Source organism: Melopsittacus undulatus, chromosome 4, assembly GCF_012275295.1.
Source record: "Melopsittacus undulatus isolate bMelUnd1 chromosome 4, bMelUnd1.mat.Z, whole genome shotgun sequence".
NCBI lineage: Eukaryota > Metazoa > Chordata > Aves > Psittaciformes > Psittaculidae > Melopsittacus > Melopsittacus undulatus.
The window spans coordinates 18,408,118-18,435,534 of record NC_047530.1 but is presented as its reverse complement, the minus strand read 5'-3'; the positions used below and the strand labels follow the sequence as shown (position 1 = coordinate 18,435,534).

Below are 27,417 nucleotides of genomic sequence, written 5' to 3'. Positions count from 1 at the left end.
GCCACAGTCTTGCCAGCCACCCCAGTCAGCTGAGCAGCAGTGTCTTAGTTGCAGGGGAATGCAAAGGCTGCTCTCCCCCCATTCTGCAATGGGAGACAGTTTCTCTGTCAGAAACACTGAAGTTTGATTATTAAGGAAGGTCTCAAAGAAGCTGCAATAGAAAGTTCATCTGTCACACCTATATGATTTGCAAACGGTGGCAGCGATCTGCATGCATGGAAGGGTCTGCCTTCCCATCACTAACCTCTTAAATCAAGCACCTGGCATTACAGTATTTCCTGCTGAACTACTTTCTCGTTTTTAAACTGTGAATCAAAAGCATCCAAAGTGAAAAAAAAAAAAAAAATCCTGCATTTTCTTGAGTCCTTGTCACAACATTATTAGCATCATTTAAGTACAGACCAGGACCTGGCAGCAGCCAAACCTGCACCCTGCTGATTGTCATGCCTCACTGTGTCTAACAGACTCTTGACTTAAGAACCCAGTATTTCATTGCTCAAACATTTCATTAGATCCCTAAGCCTAAAAATGGTTTTCAATAACGTGTGTGCTGCTTTGGGGCCTCAGAAAAGCCACTTTGGGAGCTAGGAAACATTTCCTGGGAGGCAAAATGACATCAAAAACATATTTGATAAAAAGAAGAAGGCATAATGATGGTTTTTACTCTAATGTTATTTTACTTCATTTCGGAAGCATATTGTAAGCTTAAGAGAGGGGAAAAAACATTGCATTTTGCTTTTCCTATTTTTTAAAACAAAATGATTCTCATCTGAAGTTTGGTTGTTGGCTTTTTTTCCCCTAAACCAAATAAACTATATATTGGAATGACCTTGTAGCGAGATTCTGTGGCTCTTTAATCACCAGTGGCTGCTAAATGAAGCATATCTATTTTCTGTTACATTACTATTGGCAACCAGGTCTTCAGTAAGTGCCCAGAAATATTTCCATGGCAACAAAAAGCATTCAGCATTGCTACTGTTTTGTGCCAATCTAGCTTTAAAATATTCTATTGTGGAGAGAAATATGGTACATTAAGTGAAATAAACTCAAGATGCAATGTTCTGAAAAGAATATAAGGATAAACAAGAAACATGTATTTTTCAGAAATGGGGTAAAAAAATGCCAAATGGAAGGAAAAATATTCAAAGCTAATATAATGCTACTGAACGTCTTTGCTGAATGTCAGCAAGCCCATATGCTCACTTACATTGACAGGTTTAGGTAACAAAGCTAACAGAAATAAGGATACCTCAAACATCTTCTCTTGATCTTTTTAATCCATGACTGAAATTTTAAGTTGCCAGGATATTACAGTCTCTCTGCATGTCTAGGTTATCATCAGAAGAGTTCACACTCTTGATGCTAGAGAATGAATCTAAAGGAAAAAGAGGAAATAAAGAGTTGAAAAATAAAATACAAAGAGCATGTGTGTGTTTTGGAAGTGAAGGGTCATGTAGAAGAGCAAAACAAGTTCTTCCACATCAAAGAGCTTGTGGAAGACATTTTCAAAACACAGCTCAGCACTTTCCCATTATACAACTGAGTTTTGAGAAAAAAGGCATCATCTCCCAGCCCTCCAACTCTCAAGCTTTGAGACCACTGGACAGCCTTTTGTCCAGAGCATTACAGAGATAAAAAGATAAATGACTATTTGAGAGCATTTGAAGTGACATTCTCTCTGGTGTAAAAAGTTATGCAATGCCCCAGAGGGCTTCACATTGAAGTAGAGAGCTTAAGGAGGCAGCAATGTGTATGCTGGGGAGCTCTCTGTGGCCAGCCTTCGGATCCACAATGGCTCCATACAGCTTACTATGAAGGAAAGCCAGTAATATCAACAGAGTTGAACAACTACTCAATCAATTCCTGCTCTCAGCTGTGAGAGAGGTTCAGAGTGACCTTCCCTTTTAGCTGCAGTGACACTGGCATCTGTCTGTCATCCTATGTGTCTCTCACCAAGAAAATTAATCTGGTTCATCACATACTCCTAAGGATGCTCTTTCTCAGATGCTGCTGCCGACAAGACTGCAGGTAAGAAACTGCACTGATGTGACAGCATCCCATTCTTGTCCCCCCTTTCCCTGAAATCTCACTACCTTCTCTCCGATCCAGGGAGCCACAGTGTAGTTCAGAGACAGGACAAAGATGTGGAAGCCACCATCAAAACAATGCATTCAGCACACAGCTGCTCCTCAGCCCTCTCTGAGGGATTTGCCATGAATTTCTTAACAGCCCCTCTTTGGGGGTAGAGGCTCTGCAGAAGACAAGGTTGAGCCCTGGACAGCACTTTTCCAGGAGGATCCACGGCCCTACCAGCACTTGGAAGGACACTACCATGCCCTGCTCCATGGCACCTGTGCACACACTGGACATGTAATCCAAACACACATAGATATATAATAGCAAATCCAGACCTGCAGCAATAACTTGATGCCTATGAACAAATCCTGTGGGCAAGATATCATGCAGGCATGTATAGGGGTACCAGAAGGCAGGGGATATGTACAGGTTAGAGGTTGTGCTCCAAGAGACAGAGCTCTAGGGTGCTTAACCTGAGAACCGGCAATCATTCATTTGGAATATGAAACAAGAAGTCCCAGTTTGGGAGACAGAACAGCTAGACCAAAAGCTCTTTTTAATTATTTACTCGCCAGCCATGGCAGAGTGAGGAATAGTAATAAAGAAAAGAGCTAATTTTAAGATTCTTAAAGAACACCGTCAAGGTTTATACCCTCTCAGTCTGATATTCCTATTAAATACAAAAGCAAACAGTCTGCACAGAAAAGGCTAAATATGTAAGACTTCCCTAGAAGCCAAGAGTGATGAAAAGCCCTTGGTCATCATAAACCAAACATTTTCAAGAGCATCTACTGCCTGCTTCAGAAGAAGGAATTTACATATTTGAAGCTAAATTCCGAAGACCGCCAGTGAGTCTCAAGTTCTTCAGCAACTTCAAATGGTAGATTCAGTGCTCCCACCCCATTTCCTCCCTTGTCCCCCTTTCTAGGATGTTGCTAAGGAGCAGTTTTAACACAGTAAGACCAAAGGATGGTGTCAGCGCAACTGCACCTTCCTGCTTGTGGTTGGGACATACATCTCCATCACTCCTCTGTGACTAAGGTAAATTCTAGCCACATTTACAGCAATATTCAGTGAGTACAAGTCACATGGCTGAAATCCAGTCCTGAGCACAATCATCTGAAAAGCTGTTCACATCACTTAGTGATCAGGAGTTATAGTTAGGCTTATTTAAAACTGAAAATATCAAATTCAGTTCTCCTTCCCCTAATCTCCTGCCTGCTGTCCTCTTCAGCCTTATTTGAAAAGCCTGTGGGGGTGGTGGGAGGGAAGGAAAGTGATTTGGGTGCCTCTCATCCATAAAATCATGAGATATGGCTGGCTTTTTAGTACAGCATTCACAGCACATGGCACAGTAACATCTTGAGATTCCTGGCACAAAGAAACAAGGTTTGAGATTATATATATCTTTAATAGCAATGACGCAAAGGCAGATGGTTCTCAAAGCAAAGGCTTAAGGCTAAACACTCCCTTTGAAGGGTCCTGCTACCAGAAACAAAATAGGGAGGTGGCAAAATACTCCTTGCTGCAGCAATAGGACCCAGTTGCCTTCTAACACATGACATTTCACCCTGGAGATTTCCATTTATTGCAAGATTAGTCTCATGAATAAGAGAAGAACTGGAAAGAAGAGGAAAGGTTAGATTTTTCTTTAGGATTTGGTGAGTCTTCTTTCAGCTGTGGGAAACAAAGACAACACAGAACATAATGAGCAGATTAGCAACTAAATCAAATTGATACCAGAAAAGTGAGGTCTGGATAATACTGTCAGGGTGCATGCTAGCTGCTTACCTGCAAAACTTGCCTTGCCAATATTACTTTTTAAGGTGCTACCCAAGCTGAGGTTGTGCTCATGACCTCCCATCTTCATGGAGGATTCACCTTCTTCCTCAAAAATGGGAGGAAGCCGATCAAGTGTCTGGAGATCTTCATTTGTCCAGTAGGATCCATTGGCTATCAAAGACCTGGTGCTTTCAACACACTGCTCTTGTAAGCTGCTGGTATTTTTAACCTGCTTTTGCTTCTGCTGAATCATGCCAGAGCCATGAGGGAGGTCTTCTGAAGCAAGATCAGGACCTCCAATGTGACTGTCTTCTTTAGGATACAAGTATTCCTCATCCCAGAGGTCCAAGTGTCGTTCATCATCCAATTCCTCAGAATAATCATCGTAAAATTTGTTATTCTCCAAGTCCCTGCTCCTCTCGTCTTCTGATTTACGACCCACTCCACTCAGATTCAGCAGTGAAGCAGATATAGAGTCTCCTGCTTGTTGGATAGCTTCATATATTTGAGACATCCAAGATGACAGTGGCTGAAGGAAATTCTGAGCAGCCTCAGAAGCCATGTTTAACACTACGTAAGTATTTGGTGATCAGTTCAGCTTTGCCAGCATGTCACTTGTAGGTCAGGTTGCTACAGAATAAGCATTGTAAGAGATTATTGTAAATTATTTGTCCATCAACACCTGTCGACACACTATGTAAAATGTGTAAAACTGAGAGGAGAAATGAAAAAAAGCACTTCTACCCATTGAGAATAGCATTAGAAATCCAGAAATGATGAACAAATTACATGTATTTCTGCAGAGATCTAGAAAGCTTTCATTCAATTGCTAAACCTTACATAAAAATAAAAACAGAACATTGGAACAGAAGTACCTTTTCTGAAGCACACACATGCTGGTTACAGCTGTCAACAGACCTGGAAAAGAAGTACAAAACAACCTGCAGTCAAATATCTCAAACAATCTCCTGGCCCTGACTTCCATCATTAGCATTACCATGTCCAGATGGGAAAACTGAAGGGTGGACAATTTGGAAAAAAAGTATGTTTTGAATTATTTAAGTGATAGGCCAAAGGTATGCAGAACCAGTTCACAGCAGACAAGTATGTCAAGTGTTTTGCTCCAGAAAGGCTCTGAAGAAGACCCCTCTGTCCACAGGGTAACATAACCCAAACTTGTTTTGTCCTTCATGGAAATCAAAAACAAACAAGAAAACACACTCCAAAACAAACAAACAAAACCCCACCACCAATCAAAACACATGCGGTAGAATATTATAAGTATGAAATTACAGGGAACAGAAGCAAGTTAACAAGAGCACCGGAATCCTGTCAATGTATATTTTCTCAAAATTTATGTAAAGCCTAAATAAAAACATGACTTGCAGAAAGTTAAGGTGACTTTTTGCCCAATATACATCTTCCCACATTATCACAAGACAGATATTCTCCTAGGAACCCTGAGAATGAGAAATCTACAAATAGGATGATGGGGTTAGGAAGAAAGAATTAAACAGTTGCAGATTTTAGGCTAAAAGACAACCAAAAAGAAACAAAAAGAAGCATCAAAATAAATACCAGTTTCTTGCTGAACTTAGAGATCTAGGTGTAGTCAAACTGTAAAAGGGTAAACACAGTATGAGCAGCAAGAAAATAAACTCAACAGCAATGTGTATTACCTTCTGGAATGGTCTCCAGAGAAATGTAGTGGGAATCCCAGTTACTTGTTCTTTTAAAGGGAGCAGGGACTACAAAGATCCCACCCCGCTCAGTGAGCAGCTTTTTTACAGATGAGACTTAAGATGTTGTTACCTTTTGAAACACTTGTGCCAAATAATTTTGTTCAGTGATGTTGACTTACACTGCATATACTCCCAGCAAGTTTATTATCAGCTTCAGTACGTACTAAGAATTACAGTCCTAACAAGGGCAGTAAAGGAATATAGGTTACTAAAGCCATTTTAAGAGCTGATGTCTGTTGCAAACTCTCCAGGCATGGGGCACATACTGTTTCAGTATCTACCTGTCAACCAGAAGCCTCTGGTTCAGCCACTAGGACCCAGGTAATGCTCCCTGCCATGCATTAAATCTTTGGCAAAGAACAGACAATGTCATGGCGTAACCTTCCATGAGGTGAGCTGTTCCCTTCATCGACTTTCCTCTTTCCAATCCTGCCCTTGGCAAAGCCTCTCTGCTTTGTGCAATTTTTTGCACAAAGAGAAAAATCTATCTTCTCATAAACCTAAAAAATGATCACACACTTCAAATGACATATTTTTAGCATAATGCAGATTTGTTGCTGGTAAGTCACATCACCAGAGAAATCACTAGCAGGAGATGGTATTTGTAACAGTGAGATTCTCATAGGCAAGGAAGGAGATAAATTTGGGTGGGTAAGTACTGGTTACCGGATACATTTTTAACCTGTCATTTAATTACAGGCAACAGTGAATCAATCTCTGATTTCAGATGAAATGAGAACTTCATAACACTCTGCCTCCGTCTCAGCAGCAAGACACATGACAGCAGTAGCCCTTGGAGGGATGCAGGCATCCAGGAGTGATAGCTAACCAGTGTGGATAAAACATATGGGTGCTAAAATGAAGTGCTGATCTGTTCTAAAAATCAGCAGAACATAGACTTGTGATATTTGCACAGGGAATAATTAGCTCCTCTTGTTATTACATTTCAAAGCTAACACCCAATTGGTCCAACAGAGCCATCCCACTTCTCCCGGATCCTGTGGCTGACTGTACCATGGCTCAGGCAAACACTGTGGTCCTGCACAAGAGACTCCTCGTTGGGTATTGCAACCATAAAGATGGAGGGAATTTTTCAAGGTGAGATTTTACTTTAGTCAGGGAATTAAAGCCATGATCTCCAGTCACCTGCATGGCTTGGATGTGGTCATTCAGCTATCCAAAGAGGCAAATAGGACTTGAACGCACAGATTTCATATACCTAGTAGTTGACCCAATCATCTTGCTATAAGTAGGCTTAGGGGAAAACATGACGCATACATACAGATATATTTATATCCACAATTCTACACAAGATCTGGAAATTTGCCTGAAGTAAAGCTGGAGAATGCCAACAAATGGTTTTATTTCAGTTTATAGACAATGGATAGACACTGAAGTATATTTCACCCAAAAAGTCTGAACCACTTTGTAGTAAAACCTGCAACACATCTGTCCAACTTGCAATCCAGCACCTGCATAATCCCTACAGGTAAAAGCAGTGCAATTTTCACAGTACCTGACTCTATAATCTTTGCTTGGCTGTTCCTCCTGTCCTCTACCCCTTTACAAAGACTCCACAGTCAGTGAAACACTGAACAACTGGAGTTCAACTGAATAATAAGTTGCTTATTTTTGGTCCTGTAGCAGATGGCTAAAATGTGTAACAAGCTGCAGACAAGTTTAAGCGGGCAGCGTTCTTACAAACTCAACAGAGGATCAAAGGGGGCTGAGCTCTGTTACAGACTTGCTGTTTCCCAGGAGCTCTCTCCCTTAATTAGCAGGCGCTGCTCTAACAGGGTGTTTATAATATATTTCACAACATGACCTTTTCAGCATAACAGATTTTTACTTTTGAATTCTCTAATAATTTTGACTTGTATTAGAAAAAAAAAGAACTGAGAAGATAATTTAAAATGTGTGGGAAAGAAAAATCCATTCCTTTTTGAAAGCATTCATGAAGAAAGAGAGAGGGGAAAAAAAAACAGTTTAGCAAATTCACTTCAAGTTCCATCTTCTAAAACTAACAACAAGAATCTTCACACTGAATCGCTTGCTTAACTCAAAGCTTTTTTTTTTGTTTTCCTCTTGGAAAATCAGCTAAAAGGATCAATGTTAAGCCTCTCACAGAAACCATCATAACCTTTACTACAATCTATATTCCCTTGTCTTGATCAGATCATTATTACTGAGTAGCGTTCCCATTGAGAGGTGCAATTACTGTATGGCTAAAAAAAGAAAACTATTAGCAGAATTTCAAACCTACCACAATGCAGAGGTTTGTAATATTAACAAAATGTCTTTCCATTGTCTTGATATGCACGCTGCTAAAACATTGCCATCAGATGAGGATTTCTTAGAAAATTTCCCTTATTCAAGCTGTCATAGAGCGTAGGCACAAACTGCCTTTTCTGCAATCACTTTTTGTGTGGCCTTGCAGAAGCTGACTACCAAACTCTTCCGTTGTAGGGAGGTTCATAGACCACAGGCTGAAAATTGTGTCTCTGCATATAACAACTGAACAATTTTAAGTAAGTGCTTATTTCTAAAACACTAGATGATGAAGAAATCTACATCCTCCCCCCTCTGCCTGGAAATGCAGTGTCCCATGTAGAGACATAAGAAGAGATCAGCTCCCAGTTTTCAAAGGTCCTAAGACATCTTTGTCACATCAGTGTTTTAGGAAGATGCACTTCTTTTGCCACTGCCAAGAAAACTGTTCCAAAAAACTTTTTGAGCAGTTTGGGTAAGTTATTGAATCCATCTGTCCACAACTGAAACTCTGAGTGGTGAGCTGGGTCACCCGTTTAGACAGCCACACTTCATGTATCCAGATGAATGATTCCTCTGCCTTCCCCACTTTCCAGAAATTTTATTTAAGATAGTGATAATGATTTATCTTCTGAGCTCATTGGCTCCTCATGTCCACCTGACATGACATGGATCATATCCATGGACAGGAGCTTTATTTGTGTGAACATCTAGGAAAAGCAGTGTTACAGACCCACCATGAAGTCCTCCTCCAAGCTTAGGAGGAAAGATCTAAACCAAAGTGTGAATCTCAGCTTTTGCCTAGAATATCAAGGTTCTACCCAAAACACAAGGTCATTTTGCTGTTCATGAAAGAAGGAAGCAAGGAAGGCTTGGAGGGGTGAGATAACTTAATAACTTTTTTTAAACTATTCAAAACTATAATGACCCTGATCCTGCTTTTGGATTGGAGTCCAAATTATCATACATGTAAAATAGCAGAGGAAAGATTATAAATGTACTCCACTGAAGGCAGGCAGCAGCAGTACTGGGCCAAGAAATCCTCTGTCCCAGTTCTGGGAGCAATCTGGGCTCCTCACTCCTCCTGCGGTTGCCAGAATCGTATTTAAGGAGATGCTAGCAGAGTCCTTCCAACCTCAGAGTGAAGGATAACCAAGGAATTGGTTTGAAGTTGTTGATGCCCCATTCCTGGAAGTGTTCAAGGCCAGACTGGATGGGGATTTGAGCAACCTGGTCTAGTGGAACATGTTCCTGCCTGTGGCAGGGTGGTTGGAAAAAGATGATCTCTAATGTCCCTTCCAACCCAAACCGTTCTGTGATTCCATGATTCTATGAAACTGTATTTCCAATGAAAATTTCAGTGTCAAAACCAGCCTCTGCACTTGAAGCTGCTCAGTTGATTGGAGCCCTTGCAGAAGCATTATGAGGGAAGTTCAGAGACAGTGCCCAAGATTCACATTAACTGTGGGTGTCACTGCTGAACAAGTTTCCCTAAGGTAAAACAAAACAGAAATAGAGAACATCTTGGTACCTTTTTGGCCTACATGGTATAAAAATGCTATTTATGTAGCTGACTTTAATGCATAAAATGAAAAGACAGAGGCACTTTCCAAGTGATTATGTGCTCTGTAATAATAGTTTTCAGCTGGTGATTCAGAAACTCCAGGGCATTCAAGGAAGATCTAATGGTTTATACCGATAAATTACACACATCTCATTGGAAGCATTCATGGGTTACAAACCAACAAGGCAATAAACCCACTGCTGCAAGGCATTGGTCCTGCAAGCCTCAAAATGGTGAACTGAAAACAAACAGATCAAACAGACAGCAATGCACCCTGCTGCACAGAATTTAGCCTACGTAGAGGAAGCCTGCAGACTTATTCCTCACTCCCAAATCATCTCATGTCTTTGCAGGCAGCTTGGTACTAGTGATGCTGTGCCAAATTAGTTGTAAAAATGATACTAAATGACGTAAGTGATTTTGATCAGGATATTTAGCCCTATGGTGTCTCCTTCTTTCTTCCCATTCCTTTGTTGCATGCTCTCACTTTGTCAAAAATAATGGCAACAATTACTGATTCTCACAGTTGCAGTGGGATGGAGAGGAGAGGAAAGGGATAAAATTAAAAAAAAATAATATGCAAATGTGATATTAATTGTTCAAATCTGTGCAGCCTTTTCCAAAAAAAACAAAAAAGAAGCTACAACATTAACAGGGCTGAGGAGATGATGACAATTTCCTATACTGACCACTTCCCTGCTTTGTTTTTGCTTAGACTGTAAAGCCTCCTGAACTCAGAAGCATGCTCATTTCAGTACACTCACAAAACAGGCAATCTGTGACTGCACAGATAGATACTACTGCCACCAAAATACTTATATAAAACTTACAGAATCATAGAATAGTTAGGATTGGAAAGGACCTCAAGATCATCTAGTTCCAACCCCCCTGCCATGGCCAGGGACACCTCACACTAAACCATACCACCCAAGGCTCTGTCCAACCAGGCCTGGAACACCATCAAAAAGCTCGAGGGATAATTGACTATAATATTTGGTCTGGATGTACCAGAGAGACAGATTCTGCTTCAGCACTGGTGTTAAGTCCAGACTCACTCCACTGAAACCAATCACATCCTCCAAATCAAAACAAGGTCCTTTGTGTTTAAAGAGCCACTTGCTACCATAGGCACAAAAACCTAACAGTTCTGTACCAAGTGGTAGTACAAAAAGCAACAATGAATAACTTTAATTATTTGCACTTCTCAAACAGAGGGTTTCAAAAAGAGCATCAAGAAAATCACAGATCATTGGAGTATTAGAAAACTGATGTTAGTAGTGGTAACTGTGCTCTTTTCAAGGTAAAGGAGTAAGAAACATCTGTAATTACTGTATTAAGGGAATGAAAGAAAAAACCCGGAGTCAGAAATCACAGCACATTCTGTAACTGAGCTGCTGTCATTCATCTAATTGAAGACAGAAGAACCAAAAGGAAATCACAAGTTCAAAAGTCTGGAAAACACCAAGTTACATCACCACTCGAACCCACCCACCTGTTCTGTCAAGCTGTTGCAAAGAGCAGACCCAGTAAGACTGACTCTCCACCCTGCCTGCAACCATGCTACCCAGTCTGCAGCAACTCAACAAGCTAGGATCAATAGGAGCAATTACTTGCATGGAAATCAGCAGTGGCAGAGCATGTCTAGCTGTTTAACACAATGAATATGTTTTAGAAACATTCTGAGAAGTCACCCAGTTACTGTTACTCCTTCTTCCCCCACACACACTCCATCATTACAGAGTCTATGGAAATTGCTCTGTGTGGACCATCATTGAGCAGTGCAGACAGTGCTTTTTGGGAACGACAGCCCTAAGTAGCAAAAGCAGTGGATAATTATTCATTCCTGGTTATCCATGTGTACGCACATGGCTAAATGCATAGCTCTCATCTCCTTTCACTTGGTCTAAGTCAAACCATCAGTCCAACCTGATATGCTGGGAGACTAAGGGGTCACTGGGAAAGCCAGACCTGGTTTCAAATGGTTTAAAAGAATTCAGAGACATAAATCTCAGTGTACAGTTGTCCCTACCAACTTAAGAACTGCTCCCTCACCTTTTACCCTTCATTTAATTTAGCCTTGTTGCAAACCAGGTTCTCTGGTATCTAGGGTAGATATCAGTGGCAACAGTCACACTGTTCCATGTCCAGCCACTGTTCCTACAAGCCTCTACAGAAGCAATTAAGAAAAAAAGCAATTTAGAAGAGCAGCTTCATTTGGGCACTGAGGAACTTCCTTTTCAAGGCTTTCTCTCCCTCCTGCCACTGGCTAATCAAGGAACCTAACACCATGGCTGAGATATATACCTCAAGTAGGTGCTATGAATAACCCCATACTCATTCCCAACCCGCACCTCACCAAGGACAATGGAGCTACTGGATACTCAGCAACAGGGTTACAAAGAGCAACCACAATTGCATTTCTTTGGAAAAGGACATTCCTTACCATGCTGTTGGAGGAAGATAGTCTACTGTGCACTCCAGACTGGTACTGTTCATTTACCCATGAACTTTTGAAGCAAAGGGCTCACCAATGCCTCATGTAAGAACACCATCACCACCTCTTAGTCCTGAAATTCATGCTATGGCATCACAAGGTCTCACATGAGACCCCACTGACATTTGTCAGACCTCTGTTCAAGGGAAGGTCCTCCTTCTTTGCTTGGGGGGGATGTTCCAAGGGGAAATTTCACCCCCACACACTCTCCTACCACCTGAACCATTACAAATGCTGTATCAGCCCCAGCTGACTATATTAAGGCCAAAGGTCTGATGATTAATCTTTCCCTCACTAAGGGATTCTGCACATGACCTACATAAAGGCTTTACATCAGTCATGTCAGGACTGCTTCATGCCACCACCACTTTCTTCTGCACATGCTTGGGCATAGCCAAGCAAGCAAGCTAGGTACACATGAAGTTAACTCTGTGTGATTGGTTATATGTTTAGTAGGTTCTCTATCAGGTTCCACAGTTTGTTCTGAGCATTCCCTTGCAGTGCCAAGACCATCCTAAATACAGGCTGGCTGTGTACAGATGAACTCCTGCCCTCCACAGTGAATGCACTCCTGCAGCTGAGCAAGAGGCAATCAAGACAGCACATCCTTGCACAACTGATGGGCTCATTACTAATGTCAACGAAGCAGTCAGGAACAGGATCCACAAAAGCTTCAAGTATCAAAAATGTTATCCATTGTGCCCCAGTAATTAAGAGGCTTTGTCCTGGAGTCTCCTGAAAGGTTTTCAATTAATTCTTCACTTTCACAAAGATTTTTTTTTTCTTGTTCCTTGCATAAGGACACAAACTGTGCAATTAAAATAAATTAGGAACAAACCTATATCTGAGAGACATGCCAAGGGAAACACCTATTTCACTCTATCACTTGCCTTGTTCTGAGGTCAGGCTCTACACAGAAACGCAAAAACAACAACAACAAACTTTGACATTTTACAGTACATTTTCTAAATGTCAGCCTGTGCACCTGTAAAGTGCAAAGTAGACAGATTTGCTTATGTTTCTATACCAACATTCATTTTTATCAGTGGATAACTCAAAACTCAACTAGATCCAAGGACAAAAGAAACATCTCATGCACTGAATCCATATACACCTTCTCAGGCTACAGCCTTCATGCATCTATGCTGTTGCAAATTCAGGTTTATCCTACTGCAGATGTTATAGTCAGGCCAGAGGAATCAAAAATGCAAAATGGCTTTTCTTTCCTACTTACACAGACACATTCTAACCACTCTTCATTCACCTCCAGATGTGGAGGAGCAAAAAGATTTCCCTGTGAGAGCTTAGAACTGGAAAGAGCAATCATTAGTGGGTTACATGTTAAAGAACAGCAGAGTCTTTAGAATCAGGATCTCCTTGTAACCAATAGAGCTCACCAGAATAAGTTGAGAGGACAAAAAGTGAACATGTAAGTTACACATTACAAACACTCCCATTCTGCTTCTTTCTACTAAGCAAAGTCAGATTCTGATTCTGAAACAAACTCAGAGAAGTCAACACTCCTTTTGGGAAGTCTCCTTCACCAAGCAACTGCAATGCTAGAAACAGCCTTTCCTGCCTTCCCAGCCCAAGCTTAGGCTCCAGGCTTCTACATTTGTCATATGACACATTACATTAGCCCAGGGTTTAATATATTCTCTCATGCTGCTGTCCTTTAAAAGAATTAGCATTTCCTACATGCATATCCCATATTGGCCTTACAAGTATCTAAATGCTATGGTGAAATTTAAACTAAATATAGAGGCGATATTTTTAAATAGCTCTTAGCTCCAACTCACCAAGCCGATTTTGTCTGAATGGAAAAAACAGGCTCCAACTTTAAGCTTCCATTGTAATTAATGATTACAACACATTCCTCTGCCGTATCAGATTTAGCACCTCATTAATGTGTGTGGTATTTTCCTTGTATGGCACAGCTGTAGTTAAAGTTGAATTAGTGTTTCCATTATAAACCCATGTTTTCAAAGGTTTATTACTCAGACATAAGATTTAGTCTGAAACGAAAATTGCCACCAAGTGTGTCAGCTGGGAAGCAATTTTTTGTCCTTCAAAATTTGGAAGGAACAAAACACAAAAAAAGCCAGCCACCCTGTTTATTAATAATTCACATTTTTAAAAGCATTGCAAATACATGTTTACATGATAGCCTGTGACAGCTCCCTAGAATGTCAACACCCACACACTCCTGGGAGATGTGTCATCTTAAAAACTGAAATAAAAGCCACATTTTTACACCACTTGATGGGAGGCGAAGAGAAGGGAAGAAAGACTTAAAAATAATATTGACGAAGGAAACTTATTAAAAAAACTCCATAGTCTTTGTTTAGAAACATTTAAGTTGGGACTTTCAATGGAGAAGGAAACAATTTCAAGTACTTTTAACTTTCTGGTGCCTGTCCCTGGCTTACTAATGCATTTAGCAAGAAGCAGCCAGTCTCACTGAATTCCTATTGCATATGGCATCCAAGCTTTCGACTTCCCGTAAATCCTGGACTCTTATGGTATGATCAGTTCATGCCCTTTCCAAAAGCATGCTGAGCTCTGTGTACAAGGTAAAATGTACAACAAGAAAATCTCCAGCGGCTCCACGCTTTGCGATTGTGTCTTTCTACAATTAGCTTTAAGAGAGAATCTCTGAGAACAGACCTTTTAATTGTGAGGCTTCTGAGGCCTCCTCTTGGCTGCTTATTACCATGATTATATGCTTTTGACATGCAAATTTACAAACAAATGTATGATGAAAATCATCAAATTCTCAGTTACCACCATTATCAGAATGAATGCATTTTTGATGGCTGAGAAACATTATAATGTTACTTTTGTAACACTGTAAAACTCCCAGTTATTTTGACTCCAGGACTTCTGGGTTTACCCAAGACATGGTTCCAGGTAAAAACAAACACACCAAAGATTACAAACATGTAATAGCTACTGCAAGAAAACTAGGACAGGCGTATCATTCATGAGCAGAAAGGTAGTGTTGTTACTCAGAATTGCTCACATTTTGCTCTTCACTAGATTAACAAAACACTCCCACAAGAGAGAGAGTGGGGAGTGTGGTTTTTACCCAGTGTTGCCCTCCATTTTTCAAGATACTACTCCAGACAACAAAGATAATGGGAACATGGTAGCAATTGTATATCCATTTGATTAAGTTTTGGAGGTTAGTATAGTCTATCAAAAACCCTGCCGTTTTCCACACAAATAACCCAAGACACAGCAAATGGGTTTATCTCTGTTCTCCCAGTAGTCAAAGCTTCAAGAAGAGTCTGTACATCAAAGGCAGTATAATACTGTGATACCTACCAAAACCCTCTTGAACTCTGGACTTCTCTTTGTAGTGTTTTCTTCCCCCTTGTTGCCCCGTGAATGGAAGCTCATCTCTCTTTTCAAAGCAGAGCTTCTTGTAGATGATGTAGAAGAGGACTGCAGGGAGGATAATGAAGACTCCAATGGCAGACAAAACCCCAGCTGTCTCAGGACTAACTAATAACAGAAAGCCAGAAAGAAAACATCAGCACAAGTGGGAAAATTGTCCTGAGAAAGTTGTGGTTTAATCACATCTGTATCCACAGCTCTGCTTCCACATCCCTTCCACAGAAGAAATGGCACTGAAATTCAGCAGAACTTGAACTTGCATTAAATGCATTGAACTTTCTTTTGCCACCATCCTTATTGGGCTAATCTACTGGAGACATTGTGGTACATGTAATGTACCACAGTGGACATTACACACCAAACTTGGTTCTGATCAAGGTCTTCATTTATGTCACATGATGAACTCCAACACAGAAAGGCTCTGATTTTAATAAACTTTCATAACAATGCAGAATTCCACCAGCTTCACGAGAGACACTCTGCAATGCAACAAGAATCAGCCAAGAAACAGCAATTGGTCATAAACCATTTCTGCACAGCATGTGGTAAATTCTCAGAGGCTGCTGTGAGGGGGGAGCAACTTAGGGGCCAAAAGACCCCAACACCTCCTTTGCGATTTTTGCATTTTCTTTTAAATCACCAGATTACACTATAAAGGCGCTCATGAACTTCATTACATTTACTAAGAACCAGGTTAATGTATAGCCTATGATCCTCTTTCAACTGCTGCTTTACCCTTAAGAAGTATATTACTGTACTACACAATTACCATTCGTTACTGCAAAAGACCAGCCTCCAGCTCAGGTAATTCAGTTTAACTCCTTTGGTGTCAGGTTTGGCCACATAATGAGCACAGTGGTTTTGCACCAGCTGACAACCTAGTACTACACATCTAAATGATCCCTATGTCAAACTGCAGAGAAACAGTCTTATTTCAATTTAGTATGTTCTGCCTGTACCACTGGGTCTGCAACAAACCACAGGCGCCAGGAAAAAGCTTTTAAAGCCATTTCACCTCTCTCACACATATCAAAATGCCAAAACAAAGGACAAACACTACATACATCATCTGATATGGATGATGAGGGCACACAAATCAAAAATTGTAAGTTCCATCTAAAAAGAAAAAGACTTGTTTTACTGGTAATTACTTCACCAGGAAGGGGTGAAGTTCAGTTGTTCAATTCAAGTCAAAGACCCTATAAAAATGAAACATCAGCAGCATCAGTGGCACACCAGGGATGCCTGTTATTGCAAAGCTGCAGCTTACAGACAAGATGAGCTCATGAGATGAGATGAGAAAAGGATGTAAACAGAGTCAGCCTTGCCTGTGAAACTTCCCACTGGGAGTTTAGAAGACTTGACTCAGCAAAAGATTTAGGTAAGAAGAGCTACACTGGCCTTAGTTAAAACCTTGATATTGGACAGTAGGACTGTCATCTAGGGGATTAAAAACCCCTAAATTAATACAAGCCAACATGCCTCAAGTGGAAACAAAAATCATCAGTGCATAGCTGCAATCCGTATACAAGTTAGACAAGTGTTTAGGACTGAACCGAGAGGAACATGGCTTACACAGACTCTGGAGGTGGCTCTGATCTTGGTCACTCCAGCCTAAGGAAGGAACAGAAGTATGCACTGAATTACAGCAACTGAAATTACAAGATCAAGTCTACATTTCTTTTGCTCTCTTCTGCATGGGCACAGACACTTCTCTGGCAATTACTTCTGTGTCCCTTTTATGTCACACCAGCACAAAGCAGGGTCCATAAAGACAGTAGGTCTCCCTGCCAGCACTGAAAATCAGTGCCACTGCTTCCCCAGATAATTTGACAGGCACATGCCAGACCTGTCTTCACTTCACACCTCAACCCTGGGAGCAGAGCTGGGAATATGAGAGTGGCTGAGTGACACATCTACTCTGGCTATTTTCAGCTGCTGAAGTCACCATTAAGTGGCTGCTGGAGCCAAGTAAAAATCAAAGGAGCTGAGCATAAATCAAAGTAGCCATAATGCCAGAATGTACATGAAAGCCTAGTTGGGTCCCATCACTGATCCCTCTTTTTCTTGAGCATAGTGATGTAGGAAAAAGGATTATGCTCTACCTTACATATAAAAACCACTCAGGATCACCACATCTCAGCTTGCAAGTGTGTGTGCATGCGAGTGTGTGTGCATGAAGTTAGAGCAGGTATGTAACAAACTGACAGGCTCCATGTGAGTAATTTCATTACCAAGAATGTGATGTAGAGGGGTGGCAGACACCGCTGTTACTATTTGTTAAGCCCTTTTATGAAATCTCAGCTCTGAGCCCAAGGAGATGTCAGGGTTTCCACTTCTCAGACAGGGCACAAACAAGCCACCAATATTTTCAAACATCGATTGTCCAGCACATGCTCCGATATGCCACATGATCCCAGCTGCAGAAATCCTCAAAGTGCCCTTTCTCTAACAGACCTGTGCAATGCCTTGAAAAATTCCAGAAGAAAACACAGACCCTTGACTACACCAGGCAGCTTGAAAGGAAGTTTGGAGACAAATTACAAGCTGCTGTTCACTTGCCATAAAGGGTCTCAGACCAGCACAACAGCATTACTGTCCACCTATTCTTGTTTACTGGTCAGCTATGAAGGAACATGAAAGTTGTAGTGCAGTGGCATAGGACCCTTCAGGCTTCTTTTACTCTGGGACAGAGCTGTAAAAGGCACCTCCTGTCACTGCTCACAAAAAGGTGCAGCAGCAGCTTCTGGGAGGAAGCTGTCAAAGCCAAATATTAACAACTGTGTCCACACAGAGGAAGAGGCTTTGGGAGCGCAGGTAAGAAAGGACTGCACAGACCACTCCTCCACCTCACTCCTCCAGACATCCTGAACAACACAGACTATCAGCCAGCTACTAGGAAGGGCTGAGATCCCTGCACCACTCCCCCCCTTCCCTACAGGCACCAAACAAAGAGGAAAGGTGCCCCAGAAGGACCACCACAGTTCTGGCAGGAACTGACACCTCCTGCTCCCATAGCAAAACACAGAGTCACTTTCCTAAAGACAGGCTGCCTAACCGTAAGGAGGTAGCTGGGAGTTCTGCAGCACAAGGTGCATCCTGCCCCACAGCTTTAAGAAGTTTCCTCTTTTCTCCCCCGTGTTATCTGTGCCAGATATTAGAGGTTTGTGCCAAAATGACTCTGATGTAGGGCTGCAATTTTGCACCTGAGCACTGCCCCATATATGGGGGTAGAAACGTTGCAGTCTGTGCACTTGACTCCAGCTGGAAGCTCATTTTCCTCTGTGGTAGGAGACTTGCAGGCTCTCTGTTCTTCCATCATCAAGAGGAAAACATGCTGCACCTGCATACAGTCCGGACCACTTAAATATCTCTGTCAGCTCTCAGCTGGAGGGCTTTCTCTGCAGACTCGAAACCCTAGGCTAAGACTATACCTGGGAAATTATTGTAAAACTGGTCTGGAGTAGAGCTCTGTTTGGTGTGTGGTGGAATGTCTGGGCCTGGGAGGGAGAGGATGAGCAGCAGAAATGCACACACATCACTTGTGCTACAGCACTGTTGGAGTGTTCAGCCTTACAGCAATAGATGACAGACTGAGGGCAAAAAGAAAATTTACTGAGGTATTCAACTGCTGGTTCAAGCCCTGGGCATCCAAGACCAGGGAAGGAGCTCTCCACCACATGCTTTGGATATGGACAGTCCACTCAGCCAGGAGTCTCCAAATCACCCAGTTTTAAACTAAGGAATTGATGCCAGACACCTTCATGGAATACCCTAGTGGGTTCACACATTCTTTTGCCCAGGTGAGTGTGCAAGCCAAGAAACAGTGTTTGTGCTCCTGGCAGGTTGAGGGCATGTAAAACTGCACACACTCCTTTGCATACACTGCTTAAGAACAAACAAGAGGTGCAATGTGGAGGGCTCCAAGCTAGGAAAGAGGAGATCAGAGATGGAAGTGAGATCAACAGAAGACATCTAACAGAAGGAGCATAAGATATCACAGTGCTGTTCCTGCTCCATACTCTCCCTCAAAGCTACTCCTCTACACTACAGGATGACTTCAGGGAAGAATCCATCTGGAAGAGCAGGAGGGAAGTGTTGGCCACGCCTTTACATGCATTGACAATGGCTGGGTAATTGGCCTGCAGGAGGTTTCACAGCAATTCTGTTGGCAGACTTGATCCATCCGGGCAGACCAGGACAGGGAGAACAAATACAAGAAGTGCCACAGTAGATTCACTTGAAGAGTCTGCAGTTAACAAAACCTTAATCCATTCAGTTTTGCATGGGTTAATTTTTGCATAAAATCCTATTCCAGACAATAGCTCTTTAATTCCATTTGATACAAAGCTTCCTGCAAAAGGGATATTTACTGGTACTTTTTAATTACAAAAAAACCCCCATAAATTGTCTGTTTTACTGTCTGTGCTAATTACATTTCATTATATATTTGGAGTAAGCTATGATTTTCCTGCTGGTTCCCATGACATTTTTCATTATCAGCCACTAATTGTCTAGCACTCACACTGCATTGTGAACCAAGTAGGCTGATGTGTGGGCAGAAGTTCTAGAGAAAGCTGCAAGGCAGTAGAAGTGCACATTATTATTATTATTATTACTATTACGATGTATTAGAAAGGTTCCACCTACTTGCATACCTACATATCCTCATCCCTATCAGCAGCATCACAGTGCAGCAAAGCTCAGGAGTCCATCTGAAACAAGCCTTGTGCTTAACAAGGCTCAGCAACTACTGGAGGAAAGTTATGTGGGGTGAAATGATGACAGCAGCCCCACTGCAAGGACAAGTTCCCTACTATGTGCAATGGAAACACCAAGAAGGTTTCTCAGTCACTTCCTCTACTCAGTGCCCAAAACATGTGGGTATCACTTTGCTCACTCACAGTCTGAGGCCAAGGTTATAAAGGAAAACAGTGCCATACGTGGATTACTAAAGGAATAGATTAACTAATGGGATCTTTGTGAGAGAGATCAGAAAAAGACAGAAAAAAGATAAAGGGTTTTCCTGAGCTACAGCTAACACTGTTTCCATTATAGCAAAACCTCCAAAGAATCCGTATCTATGCAAACTCAGAAAGTGCTACAAAGGGTGAAGCGACTCACTGCACACAGCATTTCATAAATTCAGACCAAAGGAAGCTGTAGGCACTGATTCTTCATACAGCAAGCTGCTAGAATAAGGAGTGCATGACCACTACTTAACATTATCAGCCTTGGACAGGTGGCAATTCTATCCATGTGCACCACACACACAATACACAAACTCTTCAGAGATAAATGTGTGTTTTCACAGGATTGCAGTTCCCTCCTGGTATCTATTTCAAATGAGACAAAGCCTGACCCTTCCTAACAGCACTGTGAGGGAACAGTTGTATAACTCCTCCTCTTCTCTTCAAGGTGATCCACAAATACATTATAAGAAACACAATCAGACCATATTCAGTGCTGTGGCAGAAGAGGCAGAAGGAGGACTTGTTGTGCATTGAAGCTTTATTTTTATGTGCTGATTTACCGATACCAAGAATGAGGAAGTTCTCTAGTCCTTTCATAGAAGGAATGTGGAGGACCAAAAGGCACCTTTGACTTGACTATATTTTTATTAACTTTTAAAGATTTAAGCTGTCCTTGTGTCCTTGTGACATAGGCATGCAATTTCAAAGGTCTCAAAGACAGTACAGCAACTTCATTATTCTTTCTTCTATGACCCACATAACCACAGTACCCAAACACCTTACATGCTTTAACATGTTTATCCCACCAGCAGCTCTGTGAAGCAGGAAAATGCTAACATGACTGCTCTACAGAAGAGGAGCCATAACACAGACACAACATAAAATGGTGGAAGCAAGACTCGAAAGAACAATCAAGAAAAGTCCCATCCATGTACACAGGCACTTCAGTATCTAGAAATACCTCACTTTTCGCAGCAGGGTTGAGGGTCCCAAGCAGACCATCTACAGCACCTTCCTAGAGATAACACCACAGCAACAGCTGCAGGCTTTTGGTCACCTCCTCAGGCACTTTGGGTCACCTGAAAGCCACAGAACTGGCATTTCTGCCCCTAAAGTCTGATTCTTCCTGGGGATGTGATCCAGTAGAGGTGCTAAACACATCCCAGCAGCACTGAGTTCATGGAAAGGTACATCCAGCACAACAAGAGACATGGAGGCAGTGGCACTAAGCCAGGGCACTTATCTAAGAAATGGGACAGACCTGAGTTCTCAGGATGCAGTCTGGACTTCACTGACAACCTGCTATAGATAAAAGACCAAGCTAGAAACACTTGGCAAACTTTGGAGCATCCAGCAGCTCACCTGTGAGAGCCATAAGCCAGCAATGAGGAAGCCCAAGTTCAAGGTTTTCTTTGAGGCCAGATTTCCCACTTTACAAAGGCTGCTATGTATCTTGCTGTATACAGTGTGGCAGCACTGTTTTCCCAGCAGTAGAAATCTCACCCTGGCCTTAAGCAGTGCTCCTGACAACATCTGCAACCAAGCACATATGGCTCTGTGAAATATTCTGCTTTCAACAAAAGCTATTTTCCAATTAGGAAAGATGAACTTTTTGTTTTGCTGGATGTTTCAGACAACTGTGGAGCACTAGTTCAAGTAAACAGCAAGTACAGAGTGTATGCTAATGATGATGCCTGATGTTCTGCATCCAGAAGAGTCCTGTCTTTCACCCAATTCCTCTATGCACACACACCACAAATACAGAGGAAAGAAGAGAACAGAGTTGTGTCTTAATGGAGAGGAGAGCATTCATGCTGGCTAACAGAGGTGATGCAATTAACAGTCTAGGCCTCTAAAGGGTGATTCAGAAATTAACAGTCAATCTTAGAAAAGTCTCCAATTCAGCATGGTATTTAAAATTCACTGAAGTTAACACAGCCAGGGAGACTGAGAATTTTAGTGGCACAGTACTTGAATTGCCATTCACAAACTGAAAACTGGTCCTCTGCACGTCAAGGCTGAAGAGGTTGAGCAGTTACAGCACAAAGAACATCATGGTACCCATCCATGTCCTTGGTCCTCATGTTCCACCACTGGTCCCTGACAGCACTGTCCTCAGAATTGGTCCAGCAGCTGAGACAATCAAACTGATAACCACAGCCTTCACAACGGTTTGTTTCAGTCCTTCTCCAGAGCAGTGAAGAAAAACTAGAACTGGGAGAAAATTACTTTCCTAGTCCATAATCTATGAGTCACCCTCACACTCAAGTCTTTGTTCTGTTGTTTCTTCTCTATCTCAATATTCACCCTAATCTCTGCACTATGCTCAGTTTTGCATGCTGGAACTATTTTTCATTGGAAAAACAGCCATCACACAAAGCAGTGGGAGAACTAACTTGACTTTCACCTAAAACATAGAAAAGCAAGAAGAAGGCTATGGTGATAACTACCTACAACACATAGATTAGATTAAATGAGAGAATGAAAGTAGTCCTGGAAAGCCAGTCTCCTGCTTCTTAGGCCTTTCATGTCAGAAATGAGACCTGTGCTCAAATGCAAGTCTGAATTAAGCAGGACAGAGACTTGAACTTCTCTCTCGCATGTCCTTTGACCAGCTGACCTCCAGAAAACCTACCACAGTGGGAAGAGACAGCTGGTTTCTCCCACCATCATCATGCTCTGCTCAGAGAGGAATTCTATCTTGAATAAGGGCACAACTTGGGTCTAGGAAAGGTTGTTCAATATTATGTATTTCCTAGAAAAATTTGCAATTTAAACAGAATTTAACTGTCTAAGAAGAGCACATCTTCTCAGGAAACTTTCAGCCTGCTCTCACTGTAGTAGGTTTGTCTTTGATCATGTCCCAGGCTTGACTGCAGTCACAGTACAACACAGAGTTCATAATCGGATGCACTTTGTCATAGCTGACACCACCACTGCCTTACTGGTAGAACGGGAAGACTAGGGCTGTCAGTCTGCCACCTTTCTTGAACACTGAAGTCACGCTTCGTTTTTTCTCCTTTTCCTTAAAGACAACTTCTTTGTTGCCATGGTATCACTAATGCAGTATTTTGAGATGGGAAGAGAAGATAACAGTGCATCATCACACTGACACATCTATCAACTGCCAACCCCTCAAAAAGGGTAAATAAGTAAGGATGACAATGTAGACTTTTAAAGGCTCCTCCATCCTTTTTATTTTTCTCCTCTCACATCCAAATTGCTGTCTATAAAGCTCATGCCTTGATTTTGTGACAGAGAAGGTCTGAATTTGTCTCTCAGCAAGCAGTGTCTAGGTTTATTTATTAATTCCTTCTCTTCTCCCCACGCTGCATGACACCAGCTGAAGTACACACAAGAGAACAGAAGCATCTGCATGTTCAAAAAATGCCAGCCTGGTTCCCCATGTTAAGCCATGCAGTGACTGCTTCATCATTCTTGCTTGTACAGTGATTTCTTCCTGAACTAACAAGACATCTACTGCTGAGCACAACCCACGTTTACGTCGAAAGTAAGAGAAAGGAAAACAGGAACTGTGATAGTGTCTCTCATATACCACCTTGAAGTCACAAGGTGTGGTCTTGTTGACTTTGTAGCATATCTTTCCTATCACTGCCAGAAGTACTTTAAAGAAACCTTTACTAACTTAGCAAATCAAGTTCTTGCTCTCAAAACAATGGCATGTCCCTCCTTGATCATGCATACAGGAACACTGCAGAGTCCCTTCCAAAATTTCAGAGAAAGCTCTGCATATGAATGGCTCAACCATGTTATCTCAGTAAAACCAGGGAACAGTCACAGTGAGATTCCCATGTCCCAGCCATGTGCCCAACTTTGAGTCCAGACCAATGAACAGACAATGACAGACACAATGACTTTCAGCCCACCACCACTGTGGCAGTGGTGTTCACAGCGGTGACACAATGAGCTCTTCATCTTGCAGGTGGTGTAAAAGGAGTAATAATGTAATGAAATGAAAACTTCATATAAGCTGGATTTATCAAGCCTTCTGCAACAGAGGAGAGAGCAGAGAGCAGCAAGTGAAGCAGTGACAGAAGGTCAAACTGGAACAATCCCCACTATGGGTCAAGAATTCAACAATAAGCACAGAGTTCTGTAGCAAACAAAATCAAATATCTTACATTTGGGAGAGAGAGGAAAGAGATGGAGAGGAAGGAGAAAGGAGGGTCTTAGTTGCTACTTCTTTCTTGTTTGTGGGGATAGGAAGAATAAGAATTGCCTGTACTCAGAACTGAAGTGCTCTCACCTCTTCAAAGAGGAATATAATTGGGATCTTTATGCTCTCATGTATTTATTTTTCTCATCCACAAAGCCTTGTTCTTAGTTCCACCGATCTGACCCAAGGCAGAATGACTCACCACAGCAAAAGGCTGGACAGCAGCTTCTTTTTCTATAGACCTAAATAAACCCTACTCCATCAATTGACCAAGGATGATGCAGCAGTAAACCTCTCACTGAAGGCTGTGTGTTGCCTTGGCAACCTGTCTGATCTCCATTGCTCCAGGGACTGGAAATGTGCTGCCAACAGGAGATTTCAGCTAATCAAACCAAATCTCCTAATACGGAGACAATTTCCCATCTGTAGAGAGCAGGCCATGTCCCTCACAAAGCAGGGCACCCTCCAAGAACAACCATGGCTCCTCCTTGACCTGTTACTCGTTGGATCCTTGTAGGCCACGGATATCTCCTGACAGCTACTGAAGGAGAGGAAGAGGCAGCAAGAGGCCACAACCCACATTCCTCCATGTGCTCGCTTATGAGCTCGGCAGCTCCACACCAGTGCTCAGCACATGCCTGGCAGGCTGCAGACAGAACAGGCAGAGGAGACCGGCTGCCTGCTGAGAGCTGCCTGCAGACACCAGGACCCTCAAAGGTCTCAACCCTGACCTTTGAAAGAAGAGTTTCCAATACTGGTAACATACACTCCCTGCAGGCCTACATGTTTTGAGCCTTCTCAGTGAACTCTGTCCCCTTTTTCAGCTCCCATTAGACACATCCAGGTAACACAAGAGGCAAACTGCTGACCAAAAAAAGAAGTGGGACAACCGTGTATCTCTCTCTGGACCTTCTTAGACCAGGGACTGCTGTCAAAGTGCAGTGTAGAGCACCTGCTTTATTCTAAACCTTCTAACTGGCAGTGCTAAAAGGGCAGCTTTGGTGTCTCATTTTGCCTGGAAAGCACAACCAGTAACTGGATTTTTTATTTTTTACTTAAGAAGAAACAAGACCAACCTTTCTACAGCTCCACTAAAGGTTTGCAGCTCCTGCATTTAAGCCCAGCCACAAAGACAGATGATCAGTCTGGCATTCAGCACAACCAAGGGGCCACAAAAAGAGGCATGAACAGCGGACAAGAGAGGAATTTTCTACAGGTGTGCTGCTTCTGAGACAAGAAATTCTGTTTGCTGGGGATGAGATTCATATCCATGAAAAAGCACCAGTTACCCCCTAAGAGCCCCCAGTGCTGCATCACTTGAAATTATAGGTTAGATTTTGAAAAAATTATTTGATAGATTTTGATAAATGGTTAGAGTTTGAAAGGACCTTAAAAACACCTAGTTCAAACACCCAAATGGCCCTTTCCATGCAATTGCCAAAAGGAATCAGGGCATTTGAAAGCAGACTTAACCCTGGCATTCAGGTTATCCTTCACCTCCTGGGTCATTCTTTGCTGCATCCCAGAGGACACTAACCCACCCATCTCTGAAACCCAAAGGCACAGACCCTACACCAAGTTTCATTCCATGCATGTCATCTGCTGCCAGATTAACCCACAGTACTGCACCAACTGGTGCCAAGGACCCTCAGATGCTTTCTTCCTGGTATGGAGGCCATCTCCACAGGAGATGCTGCCCCACCAAACAGCTCCCTGGGACCTGGGCTAGCTACCAAGCTCAGGCTCCAGCTCTTGAGGAAGAAGATGCAGGGATTGTTGGCATTTAAAAGGGACCCTGGAGGAGGAAGAAGGCTGCTCATAAAGCAGGGTGTGGTTTCAAAGAAAGAGTGTATTGTGGAAGATCTTTAGGCCTCTGGTATCAACCAAGCAACCTACGCCCATGGAAAATATGTTGTAACAATATCAACAGACATTAAAACAAATGCCTGGGGAAAAGAATGCCAGTGATTTCTGGAGTCATGTATTTAATAGAGTTAAGAGCTTAGCAAGCACTGCCACCTTCTACCATGCCACTATGAACATTTCTCTATCCATGTCAATATAACAAATCAGTTCACTTGTTACCCGGGCTGCAATGGAGAAGGGTGTGAACTGAAGTCATTGCTCAGCAAACCAAGGGCTCTGTGATACTGGAAAGACAAAGTCCCAAAGGCATAAGCAAGAGAGAAGCAGAGCTGGTTTTAATGGCCAGGAGAACAGCTGGCTTGCTACATGTGCTTTCCCATCTTATTCTTTCCTCTATCACACCTTCTTTCTATTCCAGGCATTCCTCAGCCTTGCTTAATCTCAGTTCAGCCAAACTGAATAAAAAATGGACCCTGGGACTTATACCCAAAATATCAGTCTCTACAGGGCACGGAAAATCAAAAGCATGGAAATCAAAAGCAGAGCTGTCACCAATCTAATGGGGAGCAGGAATGATCTCAGAGAAAACAAATGTTGATGATGCAAGACACCCTCCATAAATCCTTTATAAAAGGAAATGTGAAGGGCAGGATCCCAGCACTACAAAACCTGTGAGAAGGGCCCCCTGCAGATGAAAGCGACAGCAACACTCCCTCAAAGGATTCATTTGCGTTAACAAGTTTCAAAGCATCTGCCCAGAGCTTCTTTCAAGCAAGACCTGTGACATCAGACTGGTCTTGAGAATAAATAGGGAGCCATGCCACTTCAGAGCCAGACAAAGAGTCAGAAGCAGGGCTGCAGGTAGAGGCAGCTGTTAACCAGAACAGATGCAGTGGAGACTAAAATAGGTTCCACATATTTCAAGGACTTCTGCAGCTCTGATGCTCCAGTCCAGCCCACATGAACATACACACACACATTCTGAAAAACACTTGACATAAAGGACCATAAGAATAAAGTGCATCATGTTCCTGGGATGTTTTCAGACACACTGAGCCAAGCTATGGAGTCTACTT

The 27,417-nt window shown here is 42.2% G+C and overlaps 1 protein-coding gene across 1 annotated transcript in view; it reads right to left on the bottom strand.

The window, feature by feature from the left end:
* The window catches only part of SYT16 (synaptotagmin 16), a 39,663-nt gene extending 35,237 nt beyond the window's left edge, over window positions 1-4,426 (bottom strand). Inside the window, exon 1 of the mRNA XM_005149617.3 lies at window positions 3,868-4,426. Coding sequence (XP_005149674.2) covers window positions 3,868-4,420 — 553 coding nt within the window. The 5' untranslated portion in view covers window positions 4,421-4,426. The remainder of the gene's footprint in view (window positions 1-3,867) is intronic.
* Between the last annotated feature and the right edge of the window lie 22,991 nt (window positions 4,427-27,417).